Consider the following 25,236-nt stretch of genomic DNA (forward strand, 5'->3'; position numbering starts at 1 on the left):
TTTCTTTGTTTTTGTTATGAATTCAAGAAAAAAAAGTGTTGATATCTCCTCAGTTTGCTTAAAAAGGCTTTTAAAATGATTATTTTAGAAAAAAACACTGCAGAAAGACCCCCTCCTTCCGATCAGGAGAAGGGAAGCAGTTTGATTTTGGCAGCTCTGCACAACTTGACATCCATAGAGAGCTCTCTGCAACTCTCCTCGTTGTAAAAGTCTAGTTAAATCTCTTCACGTTTTAATCCGACTCCTGCCCTTCCCCTCCCTTCCCCCTCGCAGCCCTCCCCCTCCCTGTGATATTTATAAAACACAATCCTCTCCTCCGCTCGTTCATCCTCCTCCTCCTCCTCCTCCTCCTCCACCAACACCACCACCACCGCTGCTGCTGCCCGCCCCTCTTCCCGCCTGCGCCGGCTGCCCCTGGCCTCCTTAAAGCTATACGCGGGTGGTTGAGTGGGAGTGCGGCAGGCCGGTGGAGTTGAAGCCGGTTGTGAAGGTGTTGTAAGGGTGCAGGTTGGGCATGCCCACCAGGGAATTGGGGATCATGGTGATGGTGTTGGGCGTCATGAGGGGGATGTCGTCTGGAGACCGCCGCAGAGTGAGCGTGTAGTCGGGCAGCGAGGCCAAACGAAGTGCCCCCTCGTTGCTGTTCCCTGCCTCGCACTCATGGTGCGTCTGGTTCATCTGCAGCGACATGATCTCCTCCTCGGGCGCATGGTGGCCAATGTCGTTGGAGGTGGTCTGGCGCTGCGGGCTGGGCTGCCCATGGCCCGAGTCCTGCCGCCGCTTGTCCTTGCGATAGTAGAGGGCCGCGAAGGCCAGCACGTTGAGGAACAGCAGCGAGGCTCCGACAGCGATGGTGACGCTGAGCTCGGTGGAATAATCCCGTGGGTTCTCCACCACCAGCGGTCCCGTCTCCTCGTCTTCGCTCCAGTCTTTGTCCTCGCTGTTGTAGGCCGGGGACATGGGAGGCCGCTTGGTGTTGAACGGCCAGTTCTTCCCGTTGGGCCTCTTGGTGGACAGGGTGTTCTGCGTGGTCTCTGGCGGCGGCACTTTGGTGGTGGTGGAGGTGTAGTGGAACATGTCGTGGAGGTTGTACAGGTGGGGCACTAGGTGTTTCCAAAAGGCCACTTTGGTGGCGCGGTAGTGGTCGCGCACACGTGGCTTCAGGCCGATGTGAAGGTAGAGCTGGTCCTGGGGGTTGTACTTGGACCAGGCCACCTCTTCAAAGCGGTTGGCCTTGGTGTGGATGAACTTGGTGTCTTGAGGAACCGGCTTGTTTGGATCCCTGCAGACAGACACAGAAGATGCAGACATGATAGTGTTAAATTAGCTTTTGAGAGACCCTTTAATTATTCACTCTTCACCATTCATGTGGGGATAGGAAGCACATAAAAATACTAAAAAGAAAACATAACACGATCAGTCACAGCTTATATCTTGGTGTGAAAGGAGTTCTGCCACTACCAAAGAATTTTCTGATCTCACTTGGCGAAACCCACAACAGCAAATGCACAAACCCACAGCAACAACCAACAGACTGCAGTAGATAATTGATCCAGGTGTGGTATGTATCACACTTTCTGTGGCTGAATCAACTGACATCGATTTTTTCCTATTTATTTTCCCAACACTACACACACAAAACCACGTTTTTATTTCTACCACAAGACCTCAGTGCGGCAGGACCTCACCCATCTCAGCTGCCTCTCTCTGGGCATAATGTGTCTTGTCTGTCTCACAACCCCAAACCCCCAACCTCCCCTCTCCCCAGATGTTGTTCTTATTTCACTTCTGATGCAGCCCACCCACAAAAACCAGGGCAGAGGCTTTTAAAGTAAACACACATGAATAAGTCAGCAGGCTTTAGGGCTCGCGTCAGGAGGCATCTTGTTGTTGATAATCCAACGCTGGTGGAGCCCCTCTGCTAATTGCTCAGGGAAGGCAGCACAGTGTGCATTGGCATCCAGTGTACTGATGTAAAGTGGACCATATTAATCAAGACACTAAGAGGGAACTGCAGAGCTGCGTGCCTATGTGTGTGTGTGTGTGTGTATGGATATGAGGATGTTTGTGAGCATGAGACTGAAAGCGAGAGACAAAAGGGATGTGAGAGAGTGTGAGACAGAGAGAAAGAGAGATTTTCTTTCTGGATGCAGTACCTCCCCTGATCTACAGAGTTCACTGTTCCACTTTTCAGTTTTTACAACATTGCTTCGACACCGAGGGCCAACCATTTCAATTACAGTGAAGCTATTGATTTATTGAATAAATTAACATATAGCAATCTCCCACAATCACACAACTCCTTGTAGCACCGTTGCTGTACAATTCCAGGAGTGGGAGTTGTGTGGTCCATGGTATTGCTCTTGGTGCTGATGAAATGACTTGTTGTGGGAAAAAAAACCTGAAGAATAAGCTCTGCAGCCTTGAAAACACAATAATTGACGCCGGAGCAGAGGAGTTAAAGCCGTGTCGTTGCAAAGAGGCAAGGATCTGTGCGACATTTCTCTAAATGTCATGAAATATCCCTTTGCGGGTCTGATTGCAATGTCAGTGGCAAGCAAAGTTCAAATTTAGTTGGGGATTTAGGGATATGGCGGCTACAGTGTTTTTTTGGCACGGGCTGAAAAACCTCCAAACACAGCCAAGAGAATTAAAAGCCATGCCAGAAGAATTCACCCTCCATCCTCTCTCCTGTTCGTTTCTCTGCTGTCAATTTTTCTTTTTCAGGTCAGTGCTTCTGGGAGAGGTGAGAGAGGAAGAGAGAGAGAGAGAGAGAGAGAGAGAGAGAGAGGTAAAGCAAATTGAGATGGCTGGAGCTGAATCCCTGGACCTGGGCCGGTGTCAGCAGAGCAGCCCGTAAATAACCTCTTTTATTAGGCCCGTAATGATCCCCAATGAATATTGACAGCCAGACTATGATGACTTTGTAGCTGAATATCAGTAATTAAGTTTCAAAGGAGCGGGTGGTGGAGGTAAGGTCATATTGATCTCCCTGTGTGCAACATGCCAGAGAACAGGACGTCAATGAAGCAGCCCGAGACGTGGACGTCTACCTCCTCTGTGCTTCATGAATTCTCCCAGCAGTACTGTGCGTGTTGTCACACACGCACACGTGCGCGCTAACCCATACCCCACCCCTCCTCCCACCCCTCTCTCCCTCTCTCACACACACACATACATACACGCATATGAAAGCAGAGGTTGAGGTAGAGTGATTTCTTTTAATGGGAATTACGGGCGTTTCCGCAGCGCTGCAAAGGCTCTCTATTTAGGAGGGTCAATTTGCTGAATTGTGATAGCAGAAAATATTGAAAAGGTACTTAGGTAGATCTTCCAAAACAATCGGTGTGTGAAGGGAGTGAGGGAGCGATGGTGCAGAGGAGTTAGAAAAGCTCTTTGGTGGCTGCCTGGCTGGTTCAGTGCAAGTGAAGATGAATAATTTAGGTAACACAAAGAAATCAATGTGGCATCTTTAGTTAATTTGATTTGCCGCATTAGAGAACAACTGGCTGCCTTATCTAATTACACACACATATGCTTGGGTAATTGTTGCAAAGTCAATAGTAAACAGGCTACATTCCTTTGAACAATTTCTACCACTGCTGCTCAACTTTGGGCTGCTTTCTGGCTTTGAAGTCCTGCCCTGAGCTGTAGAGTCAGAGAGGGAGTGATCCGAGTTCACTTTCTGCTCCTCTGCGTGGTGAAGGCTACTAGGTTACCCTGCTCTGTTTGTACTGAAGCCTTGCTGGGTGCCGTGTGATGAAATGTAGTCAGATCTACTTCATAACATTTCCTGAGTGCCGTGCTGCTGTGTTTTGCACACGATAAAAATAGTGCTGTGGTCGGTGCTTAAGTTTCCCGCAAGTGGTAATCTGTCTCCATTCTTTGTGGAAATTGCAAGTGGTTCACTGTACAGCACCTGTACAGTATACTCAGTACAATAGTGTTATAATGAGTAAAGCTGATGATACATACTTTTTATTCAAAGCCTTCTAGGATGGTGTTATTTTATCTTCCCCTTATGTGAATATGAAGATAAAATAATTTGAAACCTAAATCAGTCAATGCAGAGGACGCAGTCTATCTGTACACATACAGTTTTTGGCACACCAGTCAGCTCTAGTAAATGCAGTGGATTTTTGAATGTGCTGTTGCTGACATACATTATAGATGGATGCTAGTGGAGTGGTGCAAAAAAAATATTGGAAAACAAAAACAAAGCATTAAAATCTTTGAAAAAACAACAACAAACATTTGACGTCTCTTTGTGAAGTTTAATCAGCAGTGATGACGCAAAAGTTGCAACGTTTGACTGACAATAACGACACAAACATTGCTTCTTTTCTTAAATTATGTATGTTTTTATATTCTACTTAAACAGCATATTATGATGATTAGCATGTATTACCTACTGAATTAAACATTTGTTAACAGAATTAACATGTAACGTGGATTTGAGGCGCAGTCTTTGTCTTACATACAGAAAAAAGTATGCGGAGCTCATAATAACGCTGCGTTCACTTTGCTTTGTAGATAATAAATAAATAAATAAACAAACGTGCAAGCTGTTCCTCCCTTACTATCCAGAATGTCATAATCTGTACAGTGAGCACCGTGAGTGTGTTAACAGAGATATTTTCATCTGGCTCCATGCTCTCATTGGTTTGCATGTTGAAACAATTTAATGGCTATAAAGTCAGCTGAGACTAGTCACAGTTGAATACTCAAAGATACAGACGAAACAAAATAGAATTAAAAAGGCAGGAGAGAGAAACTTGACGATAAGATATCAACAGTCTGCTGATCTTGATGGGCCAAATACCTTCAGAAGTCACAGGAAGTAAAGAATTTCCATTAGAGATAAAGGGGGGGAGGGATGAAAACACTTATTGAACATTATCTTAACCTGTCAGAAAACTTCTCAGAGGCTGATATGAGGGTTGGGGGTGGCGTTGCTTTGCCTGTTCATTTGATGTGCATGAACTGCCTCAAATTAAAACTGACACTCTCCGCTCGAACCTTGCGCTCGTCGTATCATTTCACATTTAAATATTATGACAGTCCGGTGATAAAACGCTCAACACTACAGTACAATGTCGTTCAAACTATTCAGCTCTATACAGCAAACGCCTCGCGGTGACTTGTATGAACAGCTCTGGCATTATGTGATGTTTGTGGTCCTGTTGGGCTCTCAGAGCTCCCCTGCATTAGCTGATAGCCTGCCTCCTGTCAGACCTCCCACTTAATCCGGATGGTCATTGGAGCTGTGGCTGGACTCCCAGGCAGAGGAGAGGGATTATTACACCCATAAAAGCAGGCGTTTTAATGGCCTTTCAGATTTTCTCTGATGTGTTCATATGGCTGTGGTACCATAAACCATCGCCTTCATCTCATCCTCAGTCCCTCCCTCCCCTCATAATGACCCGCTGACCCCTGCAAACCTTGGCCTGCCATGCGTGTTTAAGTGCTCCCATGTGTTTGTGTCTGTGATCGACTGGGAGTTTGTGTGTGTGTGTGTGTGTGTGTATGTTGTGTTGGGTTTTTGTGCACCTGTGTGTTTGTGTTTGTATTTGTGACACATCATAGTGCAGTGACCTCTGAGGCAGTACAAGCTCTGCACTTGAACACAAGACATGTCACATTTCACAAAGCCATACATGGCGTGTGGTGAGGATGACAAGCCACTCCACACTGAATTAAGAAAAAAAAGCTTCTTCTTCTTCTATAAGATGCTGCGTCTCCTGCATGACAGACACCACTCTCAGCTCTACCTACACATGTGGCAGAACAGGACCTGAGCTCATTACCTATTCCAAGCCCTATCTGCGAGCACCGATGTAAAAGGTAGATAAGGGGGGAGAATGAATATCATTTTCTTTCTCTTTTTCATTTCCCATGTACCTCCTTCCCCTTTTCATCCTGATGTAATTTGAAGCGCTTGAATGATCATAGACCTAGCCATCACCAAATCTGAAAAGACACGTTTAGGTGCCCTAAGGCAGGAGACAAGAATCTATTTTCACTACACTCAAGGTCTCTGAATCCTCAGTTGAGTATACAGTAGTTTCTCAATATAAAACAAGGCACATGCATTAATTCAGTGATCCACCGATGCTCATTTTGCTAAGCTGCCAAAATATGCAAAGTTGAATCCTGTTTTTTCTTCCTGGTTCTTACTGTTGTGTAACAAATTCATCCCCTGCAGTTGTTTATCTACTTACTAGGTGACACAAAGTAAGCAGCTAATTGTAATTTCCACTCTAACAGAAGGTTCCCAACGCCCTTTAAATTTTTTAATATATAAACTCAATCTAATTCTGTTTGCAGACTTTGTCTAGGCGAGACGTAGGGGGGCAACTTCGGCACTGAGTGGGCAAATTGTCAGGCTGTGCTCTTTTACCCTTCATGTGGCTGCATGCTGGGGCAGAGGGCTGAGTGATGCGTGGTTCATATTTAATGGCAGCCTTCGGTTCAGCAGGCTAAATGATGCAGGGCGAGGCGCTGTGACTTTGGGGCGTGCAGACGTGTTGGAGGACACAGCACTCAGGCCGCTCCTTATTATGGATGCTATTGATTTGTTTGATTAGCTGAGTGGCAGCAAAAAAAAACACGACTCCCTCCTCCTCCTCCTCCTCCTCCAACACCCGGCATCCATCTCCCTTCTCACTCTTTTAACCAATTAGCAGCTTTAGTTTCTACCACTTCCAAGATTCTAGTTTTAATTACTTAACATTAATATCAACGTATTACAATTTGTCTCCGTTTCAATCAGACCGACACTTACTTATGGATGGACACACACGGATCTACTTCCTCTTCACCTCCTCCCCCTGCTGTCCTCCTCATTACATTCAGCACACGGCATGGACACCGATCAATGGCATCCAGGCCCCTTAACAAGCCACACCACTTCCTTACCTTCTCTAATGCAAATCAGGATATTGGCTACAAATCTCCTATCAAGTGAGTGCCTATTTAATGGAGTAGGTAGGTGGCTGTTTGGCGTTGTGCTATTCTGCAGTGCCGAGCATTCACAGACTCCTGGTGCAGGTTGAGTTGGCGCTAATGAAGGAAGCCAAAGGGAACGGGGGAATATCCATGGAGAAAGGACAAGGAGGGGAGGGGGTTGGTGGGGTTGGGGTTGGGGTTGGGGGGGTGTGTCAGAGATGAGTGATGTAACTACTGGACAGCTGGGGTAAGAAAAAGGCTCAAGTGGTGTGTGAATGAGGTCAGATGGGAGAAAGAGTTGATGTGTACTTGTAATTAACTCTACCGAGGAGGGGTGTTCGATTGACGAGCGGGAGGAAAACAACAAAAAAAATCAACTGGTAGGGTTGTAAATCAAAGCGCTGCCTGTTAAACCTCACTATAGACGCACTGAAGTTACTCCTATCTACATTTGTTAGGTTGGCAGCCGTTGTCACTAAAGACAAAGCAATCAATACTGCATATTTCAGCTCATGTTGTGCACGTATACATGAGTAGCCCTTCTTTTTTTTGTATAGAATAATGAGAGAGAGGAGGAGCAGGACGGAGGAGCAGTGGAGGAGAATGAGGAAAGGAAAAAAAATTCAGCACATGACAGCGCTCTGCTCTTTAACTACCTAGCCAGGCCCAGCACAGCATGTGGCACAGCTCACACACACAGACCGAGGAAAATGAGCACGGGGGGGGGGGGACGAAGCAGGAAGATGGACCAACATATTTATAGCACTAATGATATATAATGATTGATCTTTTCTAGGCTTTTTATCATTCTGTCTGTTCTGTGTGTGTGTGTGTGTGTGTGTAGGTGTGTGTGTGTGTGTGTGTGTGTGTGTGTGTGTGTGTGTGTGTGTGTGTGTGTGTGTGTGTGTGTGTGTGTTGCTCTCCTTACATCCCTGTGTTAGAGGGGTGTGGAAGTTGCAGTGTGTGGACTTCTGGCAAAGTTTTCGAGAAACACTGCTGAAGAAGTTGTTGTGGCAATAAAGCGCAAGCCAATTTTGCCTGTCAATAGTAAAACAAATGTTGCAGCCAGAAAAATAACTCTGAGCTGAGTAAATCCCCCGCCTCTGAAACATCCCTAACTCTCAGGAAAGAACAGCCTCATAGTGTAAACACACACACTTACAATCGCACTCACACACACACATGCGCACACACTAAGAAGATTTGACAGTGTGCACTCTGTATGCTTTTATGCTTCACTGACACTGATGGAGGGAAAAAAAAAGCGCATGGGCAGGGATTTGCCCTGTAAAGATGACACATGAGAACCAGGGACAGGAAGAGCTTTTGGGGGGGGGGGGGATGCTGCTATGATACACACTGTTGACATGCAGCCCAAGTGTCTCAACATCGTGTCACACATGTTTCTACAACCGATTTAGAGACGGAGGCAGGAAGTGCAATCTGGGTCAGTTCATTACGAACATCTGGAAGGGGAGCGAGCGCTGCTTTGCGGATACAGGGAAGATGGTTGTTGGACGGGCCACGAAGGCGAGGGCAATACAACTGGGTCTTAATTAAAAGGATGTTCTCTATAGCCAGACTGTGTTGGGTGGTGTTGGAAGAGAGATCTTTATCCCCTAGTGTGGTCTGAGTGAGCAGGGTGGACTTAAGAATCTATGGGAAATATTTCACATCGTCAACCCCCCCTGAGTTGAAGAGTTTATGGTAGATTCCCTTTACTTGGGCCGGAGTAAAATTATCCTTTGGACCAGCACGCTGTGTTTTCTATTATCCTGGGATCTAATCCCTGGGTCTTTACCATCTGAGTGCCTAATTGTGGTCTGTCTGTAATCCCCTTGTCTGGAGCTAGGCCAGGGCAACACACTATAGGGTGGATACGTGTACCGTGATGAACATGGCTCCAGAACCAGTTCCCACCCTCCCGTTGCTCTGCTAGATCAACCTGTGATATAGATTAAAAAAAAAACGGATATACAGTATGATCAGCAGTTAAGTGCAATGTGTTGTTTCGAGGACAGGTTAGTGATACCGCAGGCTGTGTTGAATGTGAGTGGTTTGTAGGTAAGATGCAAAAGGCTGTCGTTGTCTGTCATAATTAATTTCCCTGACATGACAAGATCCAAGTTCAAAGCGATTCAGTACGTAAGCACTGTGCATTGTCTTCCTTCAGGCGTCAAAGTTTTCTCATTAAAACCAAACACATCCTCTCTTTTTAAAACAGCTGATAATATTCTTGAAAGGACAAGTAGTCGATTCCATCTGTATCTACAAATTGCAGCTTTGTATGTGTTGACACAAGATGGCTGCCAGGCAGAGGAGACAGCTGTTTAGTCCAAGCATCACTGATGGACCTCAGTGCTTTCCTTGAGGAGGCAAAAACAGCCGACATCAGTCCATCTGCACTAGTCTGCCATTAGCAGTTCAAGGATCTAGCAGAGGCGGCAGCCTGGGGCTCATCCTATCAGCCAGACGACTGGATGTAAATGCCACCTGATTGGACAGCAGATGATATAGAGGCAGATAAAAAACAGAACAAGATTTCAGAGTGCATCCTATTGAGGATGGGATCGATACCTCTCTGGTAACAGGGATTGTCAAATTAAATTTCGGTTGTTAGAAATGATTACTAGTAGTCATACAAAATGGCCAGGCTTCGTGAGGAGGGGGTAAAATTGAGCACGGTGGAGAGCGGGAGTCACCCGGGGCACGAGTGATCGACTGGGTCCAGGCTGAGGGAATCAATACTGCCGAGGGCAAGAGTTTGATATGCCTCCCTGATAAGTCTCTGTGTCTTTTAGGCCTCGGCATAATAGAGCATAGATAGTATTTCCAGCCAACACACACACACACATACACACATAGGAGTATACAGAAAAGCACACAGCCACGCGCACATACTCAGCCCAAACAGCCAAGCACAAATAGCACAGCGCACATTCTGGAGGAACATTTAATCTTCCTCAGATTCAATATGTTTCAGGTTTTCAGACTGAGACCCTAGTTCAGGCAAAAAAACACCTCTGAAGAAAAAAAGTCTCTGTTGAAAAATGTCTTTTCTGTCCCGTACTATCCATTGTAGGACTTCCATTTTCCTTCCTCCTTCTATTCTGTGCCACAGAAGTTCTTTAAATAGGACTGACTGAGATAGGATGTGTCTATGTTACTTTTTATAAATAACTTGGCAACTTTCTAATTGTGCGATCACTGGTTTTACTAATGCAAAAAGCTGCTGTTTACCTCATGAAATATTAACAAGTGTGAATATGTTGTGTTGCTACTATTGTTAGACCCATGACACAGCTGTCAAATCTAAACTGGGATTAAAGATAGATTCCTGTTTTACATTGGCACTTGTTCCTGATTGGTCAGACCTGTAATACTGCTGCAGGTCAATATCTGAACATCTTTTATTTATTCATTGAGTGGTCGCCATTTTCGGTTTCCTTAGTTCTAAACAACTGAAGAGTGAGCTAGCTGTTGTAAACCAGAGGACAAACAAAGCTAACTCTCTGTTTGTGTAACAGCTGTGTGTAACAACAATCACTGCAGCAAGTCATTTCCCCCCCAGCTGGAGTGAGCAAGCAGTGCCATCACCCAGAACAAGTGAAGAGGTCGCCTTCAAGTCAGGTGAATCAACTCCACAACGCTGAAAACACTTCTGAGACTAATGTTAACGGTAGCACGGTCAAAATTTAGAAACTTTGCTCCCTTACTTCTGGCACCTCATGCATTTTTAAACTCGTGAACTTGTCTGGTTTTCATTGTTTTTCACGGGGCCATTAAACATGTAGTAACTAGCATACGTCGGGGCAGCATTGCCTCTCATTACAAAGTAGTATAGTATTGCCCTGACAGCTCACTTGGTAGATCACGCACAATTTAAGTCTCAGTTTTAACTGCACAGGTTTGAGACTGGCCCGACTTTTCTTATAGGTTGACTTTCTAATACAATAGTGTTTCTTTTGTTATTTCATTCCAGAGGGCTTATTTTATTTTATTTTTATTATTCATTAATAACCTCTCAGAAGCTTATCTGAAATTGTGTCTCTGGTTAGAGAGAGATATTATTTTGTTGTAGCTATACAGACGAGGCATGCTTATTATATATATAAACTGATATATGATCAGTATTTAAATTATATATTGCAATTAAGTGCAATATATGTATATATATCTCGAGGTGGAGCCGAGTGTCCTCTTTTTTTAGATATAAAAATGTGGTCACTCTAATCTATAGGAGTATCAATTTGTGTAAGAAGTATTAGTATTGATAAGATCACAGTGACACCTGTTCTTAATTGGTACAAATAACGACCAATAAGAGTTATGTTACTCACCCAGTCTTGGCAAAGTTGGTCCAGTAGGTCATCACCACAGCACTGAGCATGACATCATTCTTTGAAAAGTTGCAGGGGAAAAGGTCAGTGGGGCCAATCATAGGAATTCCAAAAACATAGGGCACCTCGTCCCCGTGGGCAGCGTCTGACCAGGCAGGCTTCATCAGGCTCTGGCAGTGGTGGTAGAAGGCGTAAAAGTAGGTGGGTGAGCCATAGCGAGCGTGGAGATCAGCCGTCACCACCGACGGCTCTACCCACTGGTGATCGGTGAAGAGAGCCACCAGCGTCTTGCGCCTGGTCTCCGGATTGTCCCGGTCCGCCCAGTCCGTGTACATGAACTTAATCGTCTCCCTCAGTGTGTCCTTTCCCTCCGGGTACCCGTACAGACTGTCCACAAAGTCCGAGACGGAGAAATCAAAGTCATTCCCAGACACGCCGTCCTCTGAATCCACCACGTTCTCCACAAACCGTAGCCCCTCGCCCTGGTTGACCCCCAGCATGATGTCGTAGTTGAGGAACTCACCCTGCTCCATCAGGATCTCGGGGTCATCGGGGATGACATCGCCATCGATTACAGGTCCAAAGGCCACGTGGTACCTTGCTGGTTGTATGTCCTGCTCCACCAGCTCCCTGGAGGTCTTCTTCCTCAGACAGTCCACCATGTCTAAGGTATCCAGGACGTTACAGCCCACCTTCTCCGCAAGGAGACGCGTATACTTGACCGGCTGGTAGTTCACCGCCCAGCTGGAGAGGGCCGACCCGCTCTGAATGATGGCTCTGTGGAACAGACCTGCACAAGGACACAGGAGGAAGAGACAGGGTGATGTTGAGTGTGTCGTTATATTACGGAGGATAATTTAGTTATGTGTTATAGTACATGATAGTTGTTAATTTCGTTGCTGCCATGATCAAAAGAGGGCTGTCAGCTACACAGTTGATAAGAATAACAAAGGCCAGACAGAACAAGTCCTTGTTGCCACACAGAACAATAATGGAATCATGGCTGTTATAATGAATGTGCAGATGGCCTGGTCCCACAGACAGCTCGCAGACAGAGGAGGGAATCAGCTCTCTGTCTGTCATTTTCTCTTCTTCCATCCATCTCTAGACGCTCACTCTGTAATAGTCCCTGTATGTTTGTCTGGAGCAGATGCTGCCAGTGTAGCCTTTGTTGCAAATAGTGGATACATGAAAACTGGCAACTCAAACTACTCCATACCATGCATTAATTTATTTCCCGGTATGTAGAGAGAGAGAGGGAGAAAAAGAGTCCAATTGAGTGTGTTGTTGAATACATGAACCTTGTGCCCTGCTTCCATTAATGTACTTTTCAAGGTATCTGAAATTGGATGAACCTCAAACATTCCAATTATACACACGGGTTCTCCTCGCAGTTATCACACATACACACAAGCATACATATGCAGCTCCGCATCAGTTATGCCTTGTGTAAGTTAAGTCTTTTTTTCTTTTTTTTACCTGAAAGATCACTAGATTCTTCAGGAGTTTGTGGGTGGCTTGCTTTAAATAAACTATAAAACTAGACTCCTACTTCCTACATTTGCACAGGGAATAGGGCCGCACATATTCACCCTGCAAATGCAACATCGTGGCGTACAATAAAAGTAGGCCGAACTGAACGGAAGACCTGCTGCTTGTGATAGACAGAAATAGACACGTGTTGCTCTTAAGAGCCAACAGGCCACCTAAATCTACATAGGTATTTGTGAGTGTGTGTGGGTGGGAGGGTGGTCGGGTGTGTGTGTGTGTGTGTGTGTGGGAGGGGGTGACAAACCAAGGCAAACAAATCTACGAGTCTGATGGGGTGCTTTCACAAACTAAATTACATTTCAGTTGCAGAACAATATGAAGGAAATGTGAAATGACTTTTCACTACAAGGAACAGATCCCAAATAACAAACATAATTTCCTCAGAAATAATTGAATTGCGTCCCCTTATGAAATAGAAAAAAAATCCTCCTTTCTGACATTAAAGTGAAGGTGACATGACATCTTGTCTCTCGGGTAGGCCCTTTTCACACCATCGGCGCTACCCAGCTATCGCTGCGTTGACAGCACCACTCATCTGTCCATCTGATGTGGTTTTCGAATTCACAAGTGCTGTTTTACCAATCTCAGAGAAAATCAGAGGCGAAGCTACTACCACTTGACCACGCTGCTTTTATTGCTCATGGCACTATCGCTGCCAGTGTCAAGGGATTTCCACTGAACTCATGATATTGAAAACGGCGGTGGATGAAATGCTCCCAGAATGGCACGCATAAAGAAAAAAGAAATGTCATTAGTCGATTCTACATTAAAGCCACAAAGACCAGCAGACACATGCACAAACAGGCGCTCCTGGTTTGTGATATTTCAGCGTCAGTGTGGGTGGCTGTGTTGAAGTCTTTGTGTTTATGAGGTAAACAGCAGAGTTAAGTGCCAGATATATCACTTTGGTAGTCTTAATCAGAGGCGGCGGGGGGCTTATTTCTTCTTGGCGAAGATGAAGTGTTTATTTACAGAGCTATTTACATTTATTTGTTCGCAAGTAGTAAGTAGAATTAATGTGTCTGGGTGAGTGAACTGTGAAATGTTTCTGTGGTGAGTGTGTTTACTGGTATAAGCCATCATTTTGGTCTTTCAACAATGATATTTGGTCTGAAAGCAGCTGCGGACAGCGACGATTTCAATACGTGTTGGAATAGAAGTTTCTGATTCAGCCTCAGTGCAGGAAACCGTGTTTGTTTTTCTGTGTCTCTGCAGCATGTTGCCTCAGTGTACCGTAGATGACACTGTCGGGTTTCCGTGGCCTTGCCCTGACGCTGCCCCTTTGAGCTGTCCTGTGGTTGTGCGTCTCAGCAGGACGGTGGCCTGTGTCGTGTCCCAGGGAGCGGAAGCAGATGTCGAGGGTTTCACCCACTTGAAAGCATTAGAGGAGCAGCCGTAAGATGAAAGATGGCCGCTCCGACGCAGAGAGGGGTGGGTGAGGGGCGGGGGGTGTTAGGTTGGTGGTGGCGGCTGGGGCTTAATCCTGCCATCCATCCCTTCCTCTCCTCCTCTTCCCTCCCTTCCCCTCCCCTCGCTCTTTAGTGGTATTGCCTCTCTTCACATCTCAACTCACATTGCGCTGTGCAAACAGAGCCAGTCATGGTGCAGGGAGTCTGTCCTGAATCCCAATGCCGCCAGCGATGGCACAGCCACTTTCTAAATGTCTTTGATCAGAAGTTGCTCGAGGAAAACATTTGCCAGCAGAGCAGTTCCTCTGATTGTCAAGGCAATTTGACAGACATACGTATATCAAATCCGTTTGTCATAATTTCGGAGAGCGGCTTGCAAACCAGGCTTGAACCCCCACGTGTCCATTTACACCCAAACCCACAGATGGCCGAGCTGCTGAGGAGGCTGGAGCCATGCAGGCTGACACTGGCTTGATTTATCTCCCCGCTTTGGTTGATGAAAGGGAGGAAGAGTGACCAAGGCTTTACTATTGTTTGTTGAAACATATAAATCCAGCGCACATGAGCTGTCACTGGACCGATAAATATGTATTAGAGCAGTGTGTGATGAGCCCCGCTGTGGAAGGAAGCACACTGGGGAAGGTCAGAGAAAGAGTAGAGGAGAGCACAGGCTCCATCGCCCACTGAGGGAATCCACTAATTATCCACACTGGGAGGTGTAGCCAATCTGTGTGTGCGCACATGTGCATTTGTGCTGACTTTGATTGATAAGCCGCAGCAATGATGAATAGAGCGGCAGACGACAGCCATCATCATGATAGGGGTTAACCATTTGTGACATTGTTTTCTCTTCAGTATCTACTTTGACAACTACCAAGTGAACATTTCCTCACTCAATATCCAGATGAATTAAAGACGAAGGGCGTGATGCAACAGCTCCAACATGTGTGTCACACTCATATCTCGCATGTTTTGACTTTGTAAAAGCAACAGATAGCCCTATCATTATCTGCCTGTGTTTGACATGCGAGAACCCGACACCAAAACTGTGAGCAGATCCATCAAACCATAGCGTTGCTGGCAGATTGAGGTCACGCTGAATTATGACTGGAGCTCCGAGGTAATCACTCATTGGGCCCCTGCTAAAGTGCTGTCGCGCCACTCTGCAGTCGCCTCTGTGCTGCTGTTTGCCGACCTCGACTGCGCTGCCCCCTCACTAGACACCTGTTAAATGGGCATACGGTTCAAGCCCTGGATTGTGGATTGGTGAAGTGGCTTGTGGAGATAATTTACCCTTGGGAGGGGTAGGGAGAGGATAGAAGGGGGGGGGGGGGCATGCTTGACCTTGGGGGTTTTATGACCACTGCATAGAGCCATTCACACACATACACAACCCATGGGCTCAAACAAACAGACATAAATATGAACCTTGTTGTGACAAGCGCAATATGAACAAAATGCTGATAATAACGAGCCAATGCTGCATCATCAGAGTGAGAAGGTAACGTGACGTGGCTGCGCTTTGGATTCCCTGCTGATGTATTACGTGGCAAATTTGGGCATGTGTCAGTGTTCAGTGCACATTAATGGACAAGGATGTTCTGTTGGTGACGATGCCAGTAAGCGGCGTAAATGACTGCACTTTGTAATCTGGAACAGCTGGCAAAAATCACCCGAGCATCAGCAGTGAGTTTTATCAGTCTGGTGCTGAGATAAAGTATATGTGAGTGTAAAATATGTCCTGCAAAAAACAAAACAAAAAAACCCTCACTACAACCTTAACAATGTCATCCAAAATTTTAGAAAAAAAAAGAGAGAGAAAAATTAACGAACAGGACGTTAATCAGGTTTTATCAGATGACCTTGAAGTTTGGATTGGCCGAGTCTCATTCTGTAGGTTCCTAATTCATTTTCTCAACAATATTCCACATGACTTTAAGAGCTAATAGGGGTGAAAATATGTAAAGCAGCAAAATCTTATCTAAATTCTTCTCATATGCATAAAAACCATCGCAAGAGAGAAGTAACGTGGCCACAGGGACATGTCTTTTTCTCTCTCCTTTTTCTCTCCCACAACTCCTTCTAGATCTTGTACTTCTTCCCCGCCTTCAATCTTTCCTCTGCTCCGCTTTTATGTCTCTCTCTCTGTCTCTCTCTCCCTCTTTCTATCACACTCTCCCCGTCTCTTTTTACTGAGGGACCATGGTGAGTCCCTTCCTGCTGATTATTAGACATAAGCCTGCGTTCAGCGGAGCCTGAATCCTCTGAGCCATCTTACCTCTACCATCTCTTCACTGTAAGCAAATCTCCACAGACCCGTGGACTATGCAGAGCCCCCTCTGTTGCAAACATTTCTCTCCCTCTACAGTCAAACTAGGCTAGCGCTCAGTTGGACACACTCAATAAATGTTGTGCTGCCTCTCTTGCTGCATTTCAGTCAGGCTCTTATTTTCTTTCCCTCTCTCACTGCTGCCTTTTCTCTCACCACTCATCTCCTTGCGAGAATCCAGTTCAGACTGTTTCTGTTTTCTGTAAATGATATAAGAAGTTTTTTCCCATCTGAAATATTTAAAGCTGCAGCCAGAGTGATAAATACTTATAACGTGCCTAATTGTGCATTCTTGGCCACTTGCAGTCACATAACACAGGGTTAAAGCTGCTGTCTCCATGGCTACAGCCTACAGTACCACAGGCTGCATCCACTTAAACACAAGTGCCTGTGGTCTGATCATGCATTAGTCCATGGATAATTTCACAGTGGTCTGGCAGCCCTGAAACAACACCTACATTGTGTTTCTGTTTCATTAAAATGTCTGCCCAACATTGAACTTATAAACTTCAAAATGCTGACAGAATCAGGAAAAGGGAGAGCTGCAGAGTCTTCAGATACAAATAGTGTCATTGAATCTACTTCCTGGATTCCCTCAGGCTGCAGCGAGATACTGTAAATTAAGGCATGAATGCATCCAGGCAGTGTGTATATGTGTGTAATCAAAGTAAAGTTGTGTTCAGTGCTTGTTTGCTTTAACATTAAAAATGAAACATGACATGAAATGCCCTAAATAAGATGTACTACTTATGATTCATTGCATGCATGATTTGTTCTCTTGCTCTTTTCATGGCTGCAACTATTCTTGTTACCTGGCTTGCTTGTTTCCTCTAAACCAGATTTACACTGGACTGATTTCGTAACAGATGATCCAACAGGATCGCTGCCAAAAGAACATGCATCTTCCTCCCAGAAACCGACTGCTTTGTTTCCCGTTGGATCAGAACACAAAAGTGCACCGTTTCCTAATTTCTACAAACCCCAAGACTGTCTTACATCCCATGAAGTGTTGTAGCAATATTTAAGTGAAGAGCACAGGGCTTTGAAACAGAAGGACTGCCCTCCTCGCGTTTCATCATGTCCATATAGAGGCAGTGTCTGATTCATCTATCAGTGTGACACATGCTTCATGCCAGCCCTATATAATGTTGTTTGAAGCTTTTGGTCTTCTGCTCTGCCTCTGTAGAGACTGCCTGCTTGCCTGCAGGCTGTGGCTTAGGCCAGATAAAGAGTTTGATCCATGAGGGTGGATGGAGGGAAGAGAGAGGTAAGCAGAACAGATGAGACACAGAAGAAAGGGGAAGAGCGACAAAAAGAAGGACGGGAAGAGGCAGAGAGACAAGAGGAAGGCAGAGGGAAGATGAAGGTATGAGTGAAGGAGAGGACAGGAAATGGGAAATAGCAGGAGGCAAAAGCAGAGGAGGTGAGAGGAGGATAAAAATGACCCCATTGACAGGCTGTACCCAGGTTCCAGGATCGATGTGCATCTGAGCCCCGCGAGTGTGATATCTCCTACTAATCACGACGTGACATCCACTGGTCAATACCACACACTCCAGGCCTCATCATCGCACGCGGCCTGGCTTCCCTCTGTCTGCACGCACAGCGCAACGGGGCCACCGCTCCTCCGTCAAATCATCAAGCCGGCTGCTAATCGCAGGCATTTTCAGCACACCTGAGTTACAGTATGTTGTAAAGTAATTCCTCAGTTTTATTCCAGCTGTGGGCGGGGGTTGGGTTTACTACGCCGGGACATTTCAGATTAGTGAGTGTCGTCATTTGTAGTAAAGCAGATTAAACTGAAATATGTGACTGTCTAAAGTTTTGGGTGCTTCTGTGTTATATTGTCCAATACTGCAAATTGGATCTGGTATACTCTTACTGTAGTAGGATAACGCTGCTATTTCTCAGAAAATCCTATGCAATCCAGTTATGGAGCCCACAGACAAGAAGCAGAAGCATAAATAGGCCTGTTCCCACTCACTAAAAACCATCTTATGACACTTAAGTGAAGGTTAGGGCAGCTTTTAAGTACTTTGCCATTGCCAGGAAAGTGTGTGGAACGAGTGTTTGATGGATGAAAGGACCAAAGGTTAGACTCTCTTTTGTGTAGCTGACATTTGGTGACTGAAAAAGCCTCACTCTATGTTCTTTGAAAAGGCTATGAAAGAAAAATACAATTCATGCCATATCTCTAAATAAAGACATTGTTTATATGAGTGTTCCAGCTTTGGATTCACCAAACTTTAATATCTGCACAAACTAGTCGTGAACAGCTCCTTTCAGACTGATGAACACTGGCTGTTTGGGAGGAGGTGCACGTTCATTGAGATGTGATCGTTAGCATAATCGACATCCCTAAAATTGCCAATCACAATTCAGTCAGTAGCTGTATTAGAGAGGACCCAGAACAATTAGCAAATGTTATTAGTGCATCTGTCAGTGATGGGGTAAAGCAGTTTGTGAGGGCACAGAAGTAAATAGGAAATGGTTCAGACATCTGTAACTAAAATGCTAAAAAAAAAGTCTTTCTAAAGCACAGCAGCTGTCCAGAACTAATGTGCAGAATAGTGCAGGGGGACGACAGTCACCAAGATATTAGACTGGAGAATATCACAGCCTACAGTAGGTGATGATACTGGACAGAGATCTGCGTGAAGACCCCGAGGCAGCGAGACGAGTGAGAGAATTTACCTAAAAAGTACTCCAGTGTAAAAGCTGCCAGTAAAGATACTCCAATCTGAAAAACTGTCTGAGTGAATTAGCAAGTCATGTTGATGATGAGGATGATGATATAGTGAACATAATATTCATTTTGAATTTTGCATTTTTATTTAATCAATTTCAACATGATACTGTATTTAACTCCAAATCCTTTCAGATTAATCAAATGAGTGTGTTTTTCCCGACTTGCACAAAAGGCCTGGATCATTTGTGAATAACAGAAAATTCTCTTAAATTCTTTCATTCTCCTTAAGAATTAATCAATTTGTACAGCTGCTTCTTGCATGAGGTCAATTGTTATCAAGGAAAATTCTTGTCCAAGATAAAAAGAACAAAAGGAGAAGGGAATTTCTAAAAAAAAAAATTATATTATTGCTCATCTTACATCCCCTTTGCTGTACTTAAAACTCATTCAGCTGTTTCCTGTATTTTTGGGGGACTGTATCTGTGCATTCTGATGACTACATGTGCATGCACGTGCACACGCCAAATTGATTTCTGTCCTTCTCTCCCCTCCCCTCTCCCCTACCCCATGCCAAACCAAGAGAAACAGAGAGGCTGCACGGTGAATTTTTCCATTTGCACTCATGCATGTGTCACTAATGCTGCAGCCTCTGAAAAGCAGAGAATGCTATCTCTGTGTCCTTCCACTGCTAGCTCTCTTTGTGCTCCGGCATTCGAGGCGTATTTCGCCCAGCTCACTCCACACTGCTGCAGTGCCTAGATTGGCCTGATAGCTGTGTACGCACAACAAGAACAACACACACACTGTCAAGCCAGCCTTGACTAGGCGTCGACATGGAAATGGGAAGAATAATGAGTTATTACAAGGTTATCTGTGTGTATCTCCATGTCATGACTGTGTAAGCGGCTCTGCTAATCTCATTAGATGAGACAAGTTGTTAAAGATGTTTTCTGATTTCCTCTCTCTTCTCCTACTGCGTCCACAAATAGACTCCAGATCAGTGTGCTGAGAGGAAATGATTAGTGCTTTTAGCTCCCACAGAAACTGGATTTCATGGGAGAACTGTGCAAGTGGTTGCTGAGTAGTAACAGTAAAAAACATCTGACTCCTGTTGTTTCTAAATATACACACTGTGTTTTACACCCAATGTGCATAGTATGGCAGACCCAATACACAGTGAGCGGTGACAGCTAGAGACAAAGAGCGCACTGGCATCAAGGAAGCAAAGCTCCATAAGTACAAATCAGATGTAAAATACATCTAGCATGGGAGGGTCAAAGACATAAGTCACACACAAATATGACAATTCAGCCATGAAATGTGGAAGGATGGGAAGCTTCTATTCTTGGCGACATCTTGCCTGTGACAGCCAGATGGGATAGCTGAAACTCATTTTTGGGCCAAGGCAAGCCACGGAGAGGGCGCAGTTGCATTTGTGACAGACAAATTATCGCAAGGGGTGTACACCCCCCTGAGGGGAATCAGAGGGATTCTGAGCAAAGACGGAAAGAAAGAGTGACAGAGGGAGTGAGGGAGGGAGAGAGAGAGAGAGAGAGAGAGAGAGAGAGAGAGAGAGAGAGAGAGAGAGAGAGAGAGAGAGAGAGAGACCTCAGTCTAAGTGCCCAAGTCTTGCAGAAACAAATTAGCTGTGAGCTGTAGGGGTATGGGAGGTGAAACTGAGATGGATACGCACATCCCAGCTAAAAGCAGGAGGTGGGTGGAAGCTTACTGCTTACCCTAGCCCTTTTCACAGTCTTCCAGTATAACAGATCACTAGCTTACAAGCCTTTGAGTCTGGTTCAGAAAAGGATATGTGCCCGATTACATCTGATTGTAGCTCACACAGACAAAAACAAACAATGTGCATGGTGTATATATATTCACACACACACACACACACACACACACACACACACACACACACACACACACACACACACACACACACACACACACACACACACACACACACACACACACACACACACACACACACACTGCACATGTGCATCCTTTAAATATCAACTGTCTCTCCTGGGAAGTCCCATCCTACTCTGGCTTACACAGAAAATGCCTACAGGCTACGTGTAATATTATATACAACCCTCCTACATAAAAGACATGAGCATCAGACACACACACACACACACACACACACACACACTAGTACACACATGCACTCATATAATTCAGGAAGCTCATTAAGCGCCACACACAGAGCACCTAGTAGGCAGCAACCTTTTTTCTCTGACCAAGAACATCAACAACTCTTCTAATCTAAACCACCATTAATGAACCAGAACCAGAGGAGATGTTAGAAAAAAACTCTCCTTGATGTGCTGTAATTCCTGCGCCCCACTTGAAATGATAGTGCTCTTCCTATTAGAAAGACTCCTCCTATTACCGATCCCTTTTAGGGTCAGTGGTCACACCAGCAGCAGCAGCTTCCGAGCTGATAAACTATTGTACCAGGCATGGACGTGCCAGCCTGGGCGCGGGCTCCAGCAGCGTAAACATATTCTTCTAGCTGTGCCTATGTCACTCTGTGTGTTCCTCTCTCACAGCGTCTGACACCACTGTTCTCTGCTCTGCCCATTGTGCCAGTAGCCCTGCAGCCAGGAGCCACACAAGCTGGGTCTAATTCAAGGCGGCACACCATGCAAACAGCAGACTAAAATAGGATGGATATGCGGCGCCCTCGCCTCGCCCTCATTCTTGGGCGCACATTAAAGATTGAGAGTGAAACCAGGGTCTGGGATGGGACGCCGCTTCAAAACGTGATCCCAGGACCTGAGAGTGGAATTACCTGCTCCGAGGAAGGTTGCTGTGTTTGTGCATTCATTCAGCATGCGTGCATGCGTGTGTATGTGCGTGCTGCCATAAGTGCATCTGCGCTTGCTTGTGTGTGAGTGGCCTGAATGCCGTGTGCTGAGAGAAACACAGTGGAGAGATAGCAGAACTGTCACAACAGCCCATCCCTGGAGAGCACTGTCTGTCCCCCCTCTCCCTGCCTCATGCTTCATACTGTAAACTCCCATTGAGTCAATTACTGTGGCAGACTCTTTAGCCACCGTGGCCACTTACTGTAAGTGGACGTCGAGACAATTGGGTTATGACATGTTCTGCCTTAAAGAAAAAAAAAAGGCTTGGAAAGCTTCCATTGGCAGCAGCGGCTCCCTGAATATCTACTCGAACAAATCAAGTCAACTGGAAATCCCAACAATTAAGAGCTATTTGTGCAGCCTATCTGAACTCAGCATTCGACCACTGAGCATCGATCTGCTGCAAAACTAATCTAAATCAATCCATTCAAATGTTTTTATTGTTATTGGGAAATACACTGAGTTGCTGAGATGTTGACTTTTGTAATAGAGATTAAAAATGTGGTGACCAAAAGGGTTCATCAATCTGAAGAACTTCATTTCTGTCTTTGCCGCCCCCCAAAAAAACCCCAAAATAAACAAAGAGTAGTGCTGACTACACATTTATCTGCTCCACAAACTAGAAAATATATCTTAGCAAGACATACAGACAGACATATATAGATGAAGTCAGATGCCGACATCTATTCTCATTGTGTCAGAGAAGGGAGGAGGAAAAACAAGACGAGTTCATGAGAGGATAAGAGAAGGGGAGAAAGAACAGGGGGAAAAAAGTGAGAAGACTCTTAAAATTCCTCAGTGGGTGCTATTGTCCCTGGAGAGTATTCAAGACAGGCAAAGGCTCTCTGCATAGGAAAATTGCACTCGGCATGCTAACTGTGACTTTGCATTCATTGTGAGGAAGACATAGTTATCTCAATGCACTCGGTGACTCACGCAACCATTTCTTCTTCGATGTGCGCGTCGTTTTTGAGCTCAATGTGAAGGCTCTGAAATGATTTCAGCTGAATTCAGTTTCTTAACACACCAAGATAATTCTATATGTGGCCGGAGCAATTCCTCCCATTCCTCACTGGAGCTCAACACGACTATTTCCTTTCTAGTGAAGGTTTGTCAGATGTATTCAACAACAATTTGATTTCCATTGAACTTAAAACAACAAGAAAATGTAACAGAGTTTTGTTTTTCAAGAGGTTTTTTTTTTTTTTTTTTTTAGCTGTGGTTTCGTCAGTTTTGCTTTGATGGGGTTTTAAGCCCATGTGAGACAGCCCTTGAGAAACAACTACATCCTGAGCTAGTCCATGGCTAAGAAGATTCGATGGCTTTCGGAACAGTTTGCTCAAAGCACTTTCATTTAACTGTGTTTTGTGCAGCTCTGCCACCCTTCTATAGGGTCATATTGGCTTATGATGCTCTGCAACTGTGAGTAAATATAAGCCTGTGTATTAGATTTGGGGCCTGAGATGAAATCTAATTTCTGTGAGCTCAGTGAGAGAGATTGCTTGCTGATACACATCCACACATCCGAGGCCACATCTGGCAGGCCCTATCAAATATACATGAACCTCAGGAGATCATGATATGGCTTCACTCCCATTATTTCCTCAAGTCCATAACACATTTTTTCGTTCCTTGTAAGGTGTTTGATACTGACACTGACATTTACTTTGATATTTACTCACTTTGTGCAGATAAACACGACGTGACATCCATCCTTCACATTAGTGTTTGCCAGCGCCTTGGTTACTGTCCAATCTCATGAGGATACCATTTAAGAACTGAATATTGTAATGAGGGCAATAAAGCACGGAGATGACTTGGCTGATATGGAGAAGTGACAGTTAATTTCAGTCATTGGTGTAGCCAGCTGATAACAGATTGATAGTGTCACAAACTGTAATGGACAAGTAATTAATATCTATTGCGCAGTCTCCATTCGGAACACTAATGCATCATATTGAATTTCAGATGAAACAAAAAAAACAAACAAAAAACGGAGTGACAGAAAACATCTCAATGTTTGGCGCAGTGTCAACCTCATTTCGGCCGGGCCTAATAACAACGACTATACATTCCATTTTCACAGCCGCTCTCCAGCCAGTTTTCAATTTTGGCAGGACCGAATGTAGTGTATTTTTTTTTACCTCCGGTCCTTCCTGTCAAGCTCTGAAAAGGCCAAATGGGTAGTGGTGGACAGTTTCTTCACCACCTCAATACCCACAATTGTGTTGGCTGCTTACAGTGGAGTGGTGGTGCAGGGAGTAAAACGCAGAGTGACAGGCCGAGGTCTTGGCACAAGGGCAGAAAGCTGCAAGCTGAGCTATGGTGAGGAACACTGCACCCCACCCCCCCCTGCCCTGGCAGATTCATTCACTATTTATTTGTGTGTGTCTATCTCTCTCTCTTTGCATGTGCGTGTTTGTTTGTGCGTGTTTGCTGCAGCCATTGTTCTGTTTGCTTAGGTCGTGCGGGTCCTTGTGCGCATACACACGCCTGCATTCTGGTGAACTTTTCCGTGCTGCTTGTGGAGCTGTGTGACTGCCTTGCCGAGGTAAGAAAGCCATTCAATAGTTGCCTTTCCGCCTCAGCGGCCACTCTTCAGATTATCAGTCTTTTACATTCAGGCCGAGCAGTAGGCAGTGGAGGAAAGAAAATAAAAAAAGAAAGAAATAATATTATGGTCTTGTGAGAGAGAGCACACTTCCCTTTCTTGTGTTTTTGTCCTGTTTTCCATGGTAACAAGCTTTTCAGTGCAATCTGTCCGTTCTCATATCTTCCTCTATATTCTCTTCTCTCTGTTGTGTCTCTTGCTGCCAGTGCCAGTAGGCACACAGCTGTAGCCACATGAAATCCCCTGGAGTGGGAGAGTATGTGGTCTAACATGTACACATGGACTGTGTATGTGTACTGTATGTGTGTGTGTGTGCTTATATGTTTGCATATGTGTGGTGCTGAGCTGAGGTGAGCTGGGAAATGGCAGAGGGGTGTGTTTACGCTGGCCAGCCCTTTAACGACAGTCAATCCCATGGGTCTGGACCTGCTAAAGCCAGAGCTACAGTATATGAGTGTGTGTATGTGTGTAGTGGGT

At 45.2% G+C, this 25,236-nt stretch overlaps 1 protein-coding gene across 9 annotated transcripts in view; it reads right to left on the reverse strand.

The window, feature by feature from the left end:
* Positions 1 to 429: 429 nt before the first annotated feature.
* nlgn3a (neuroligin 3a) overlaps positions 430 to 25,236 on the reverse strand; it is a gene marked incomplete at its 3' end in the record, with an annotated part of 92,666 nt that continues 67,859 nt past the window's right edge. For all 9 annotated transcript variants that reach the window (XM_083980079.1, XM_083980085.1, XM_083980078.1 and 6 more), the window contains 2 exons: positions 11,289 to 12,078; positions 430 to 1,282 (listed from right to left, as the gene is read on the reverse strand). In XM_083980079.1, coding sequence (XP_083836205.1) covers positions 430 to 1,282; positions 11,289 to 12,078 — 1,643 coding nt within the window. The remainder of the gene's footprint in view (positions 1,283 to 11,288; positions 12,079 to 25,236) is intronic.

Source organism: Trachurus trachurus (genome assembly GCF_905171665.1).
Source record: "Trachurus trachurus genome assembly, chromosome: 10".
NCBI lineage: Eukaryota > Metazoa > Chordata > Actinopteri > Carangiformes > Carangidae > Trachurus > Trachurus trachurus.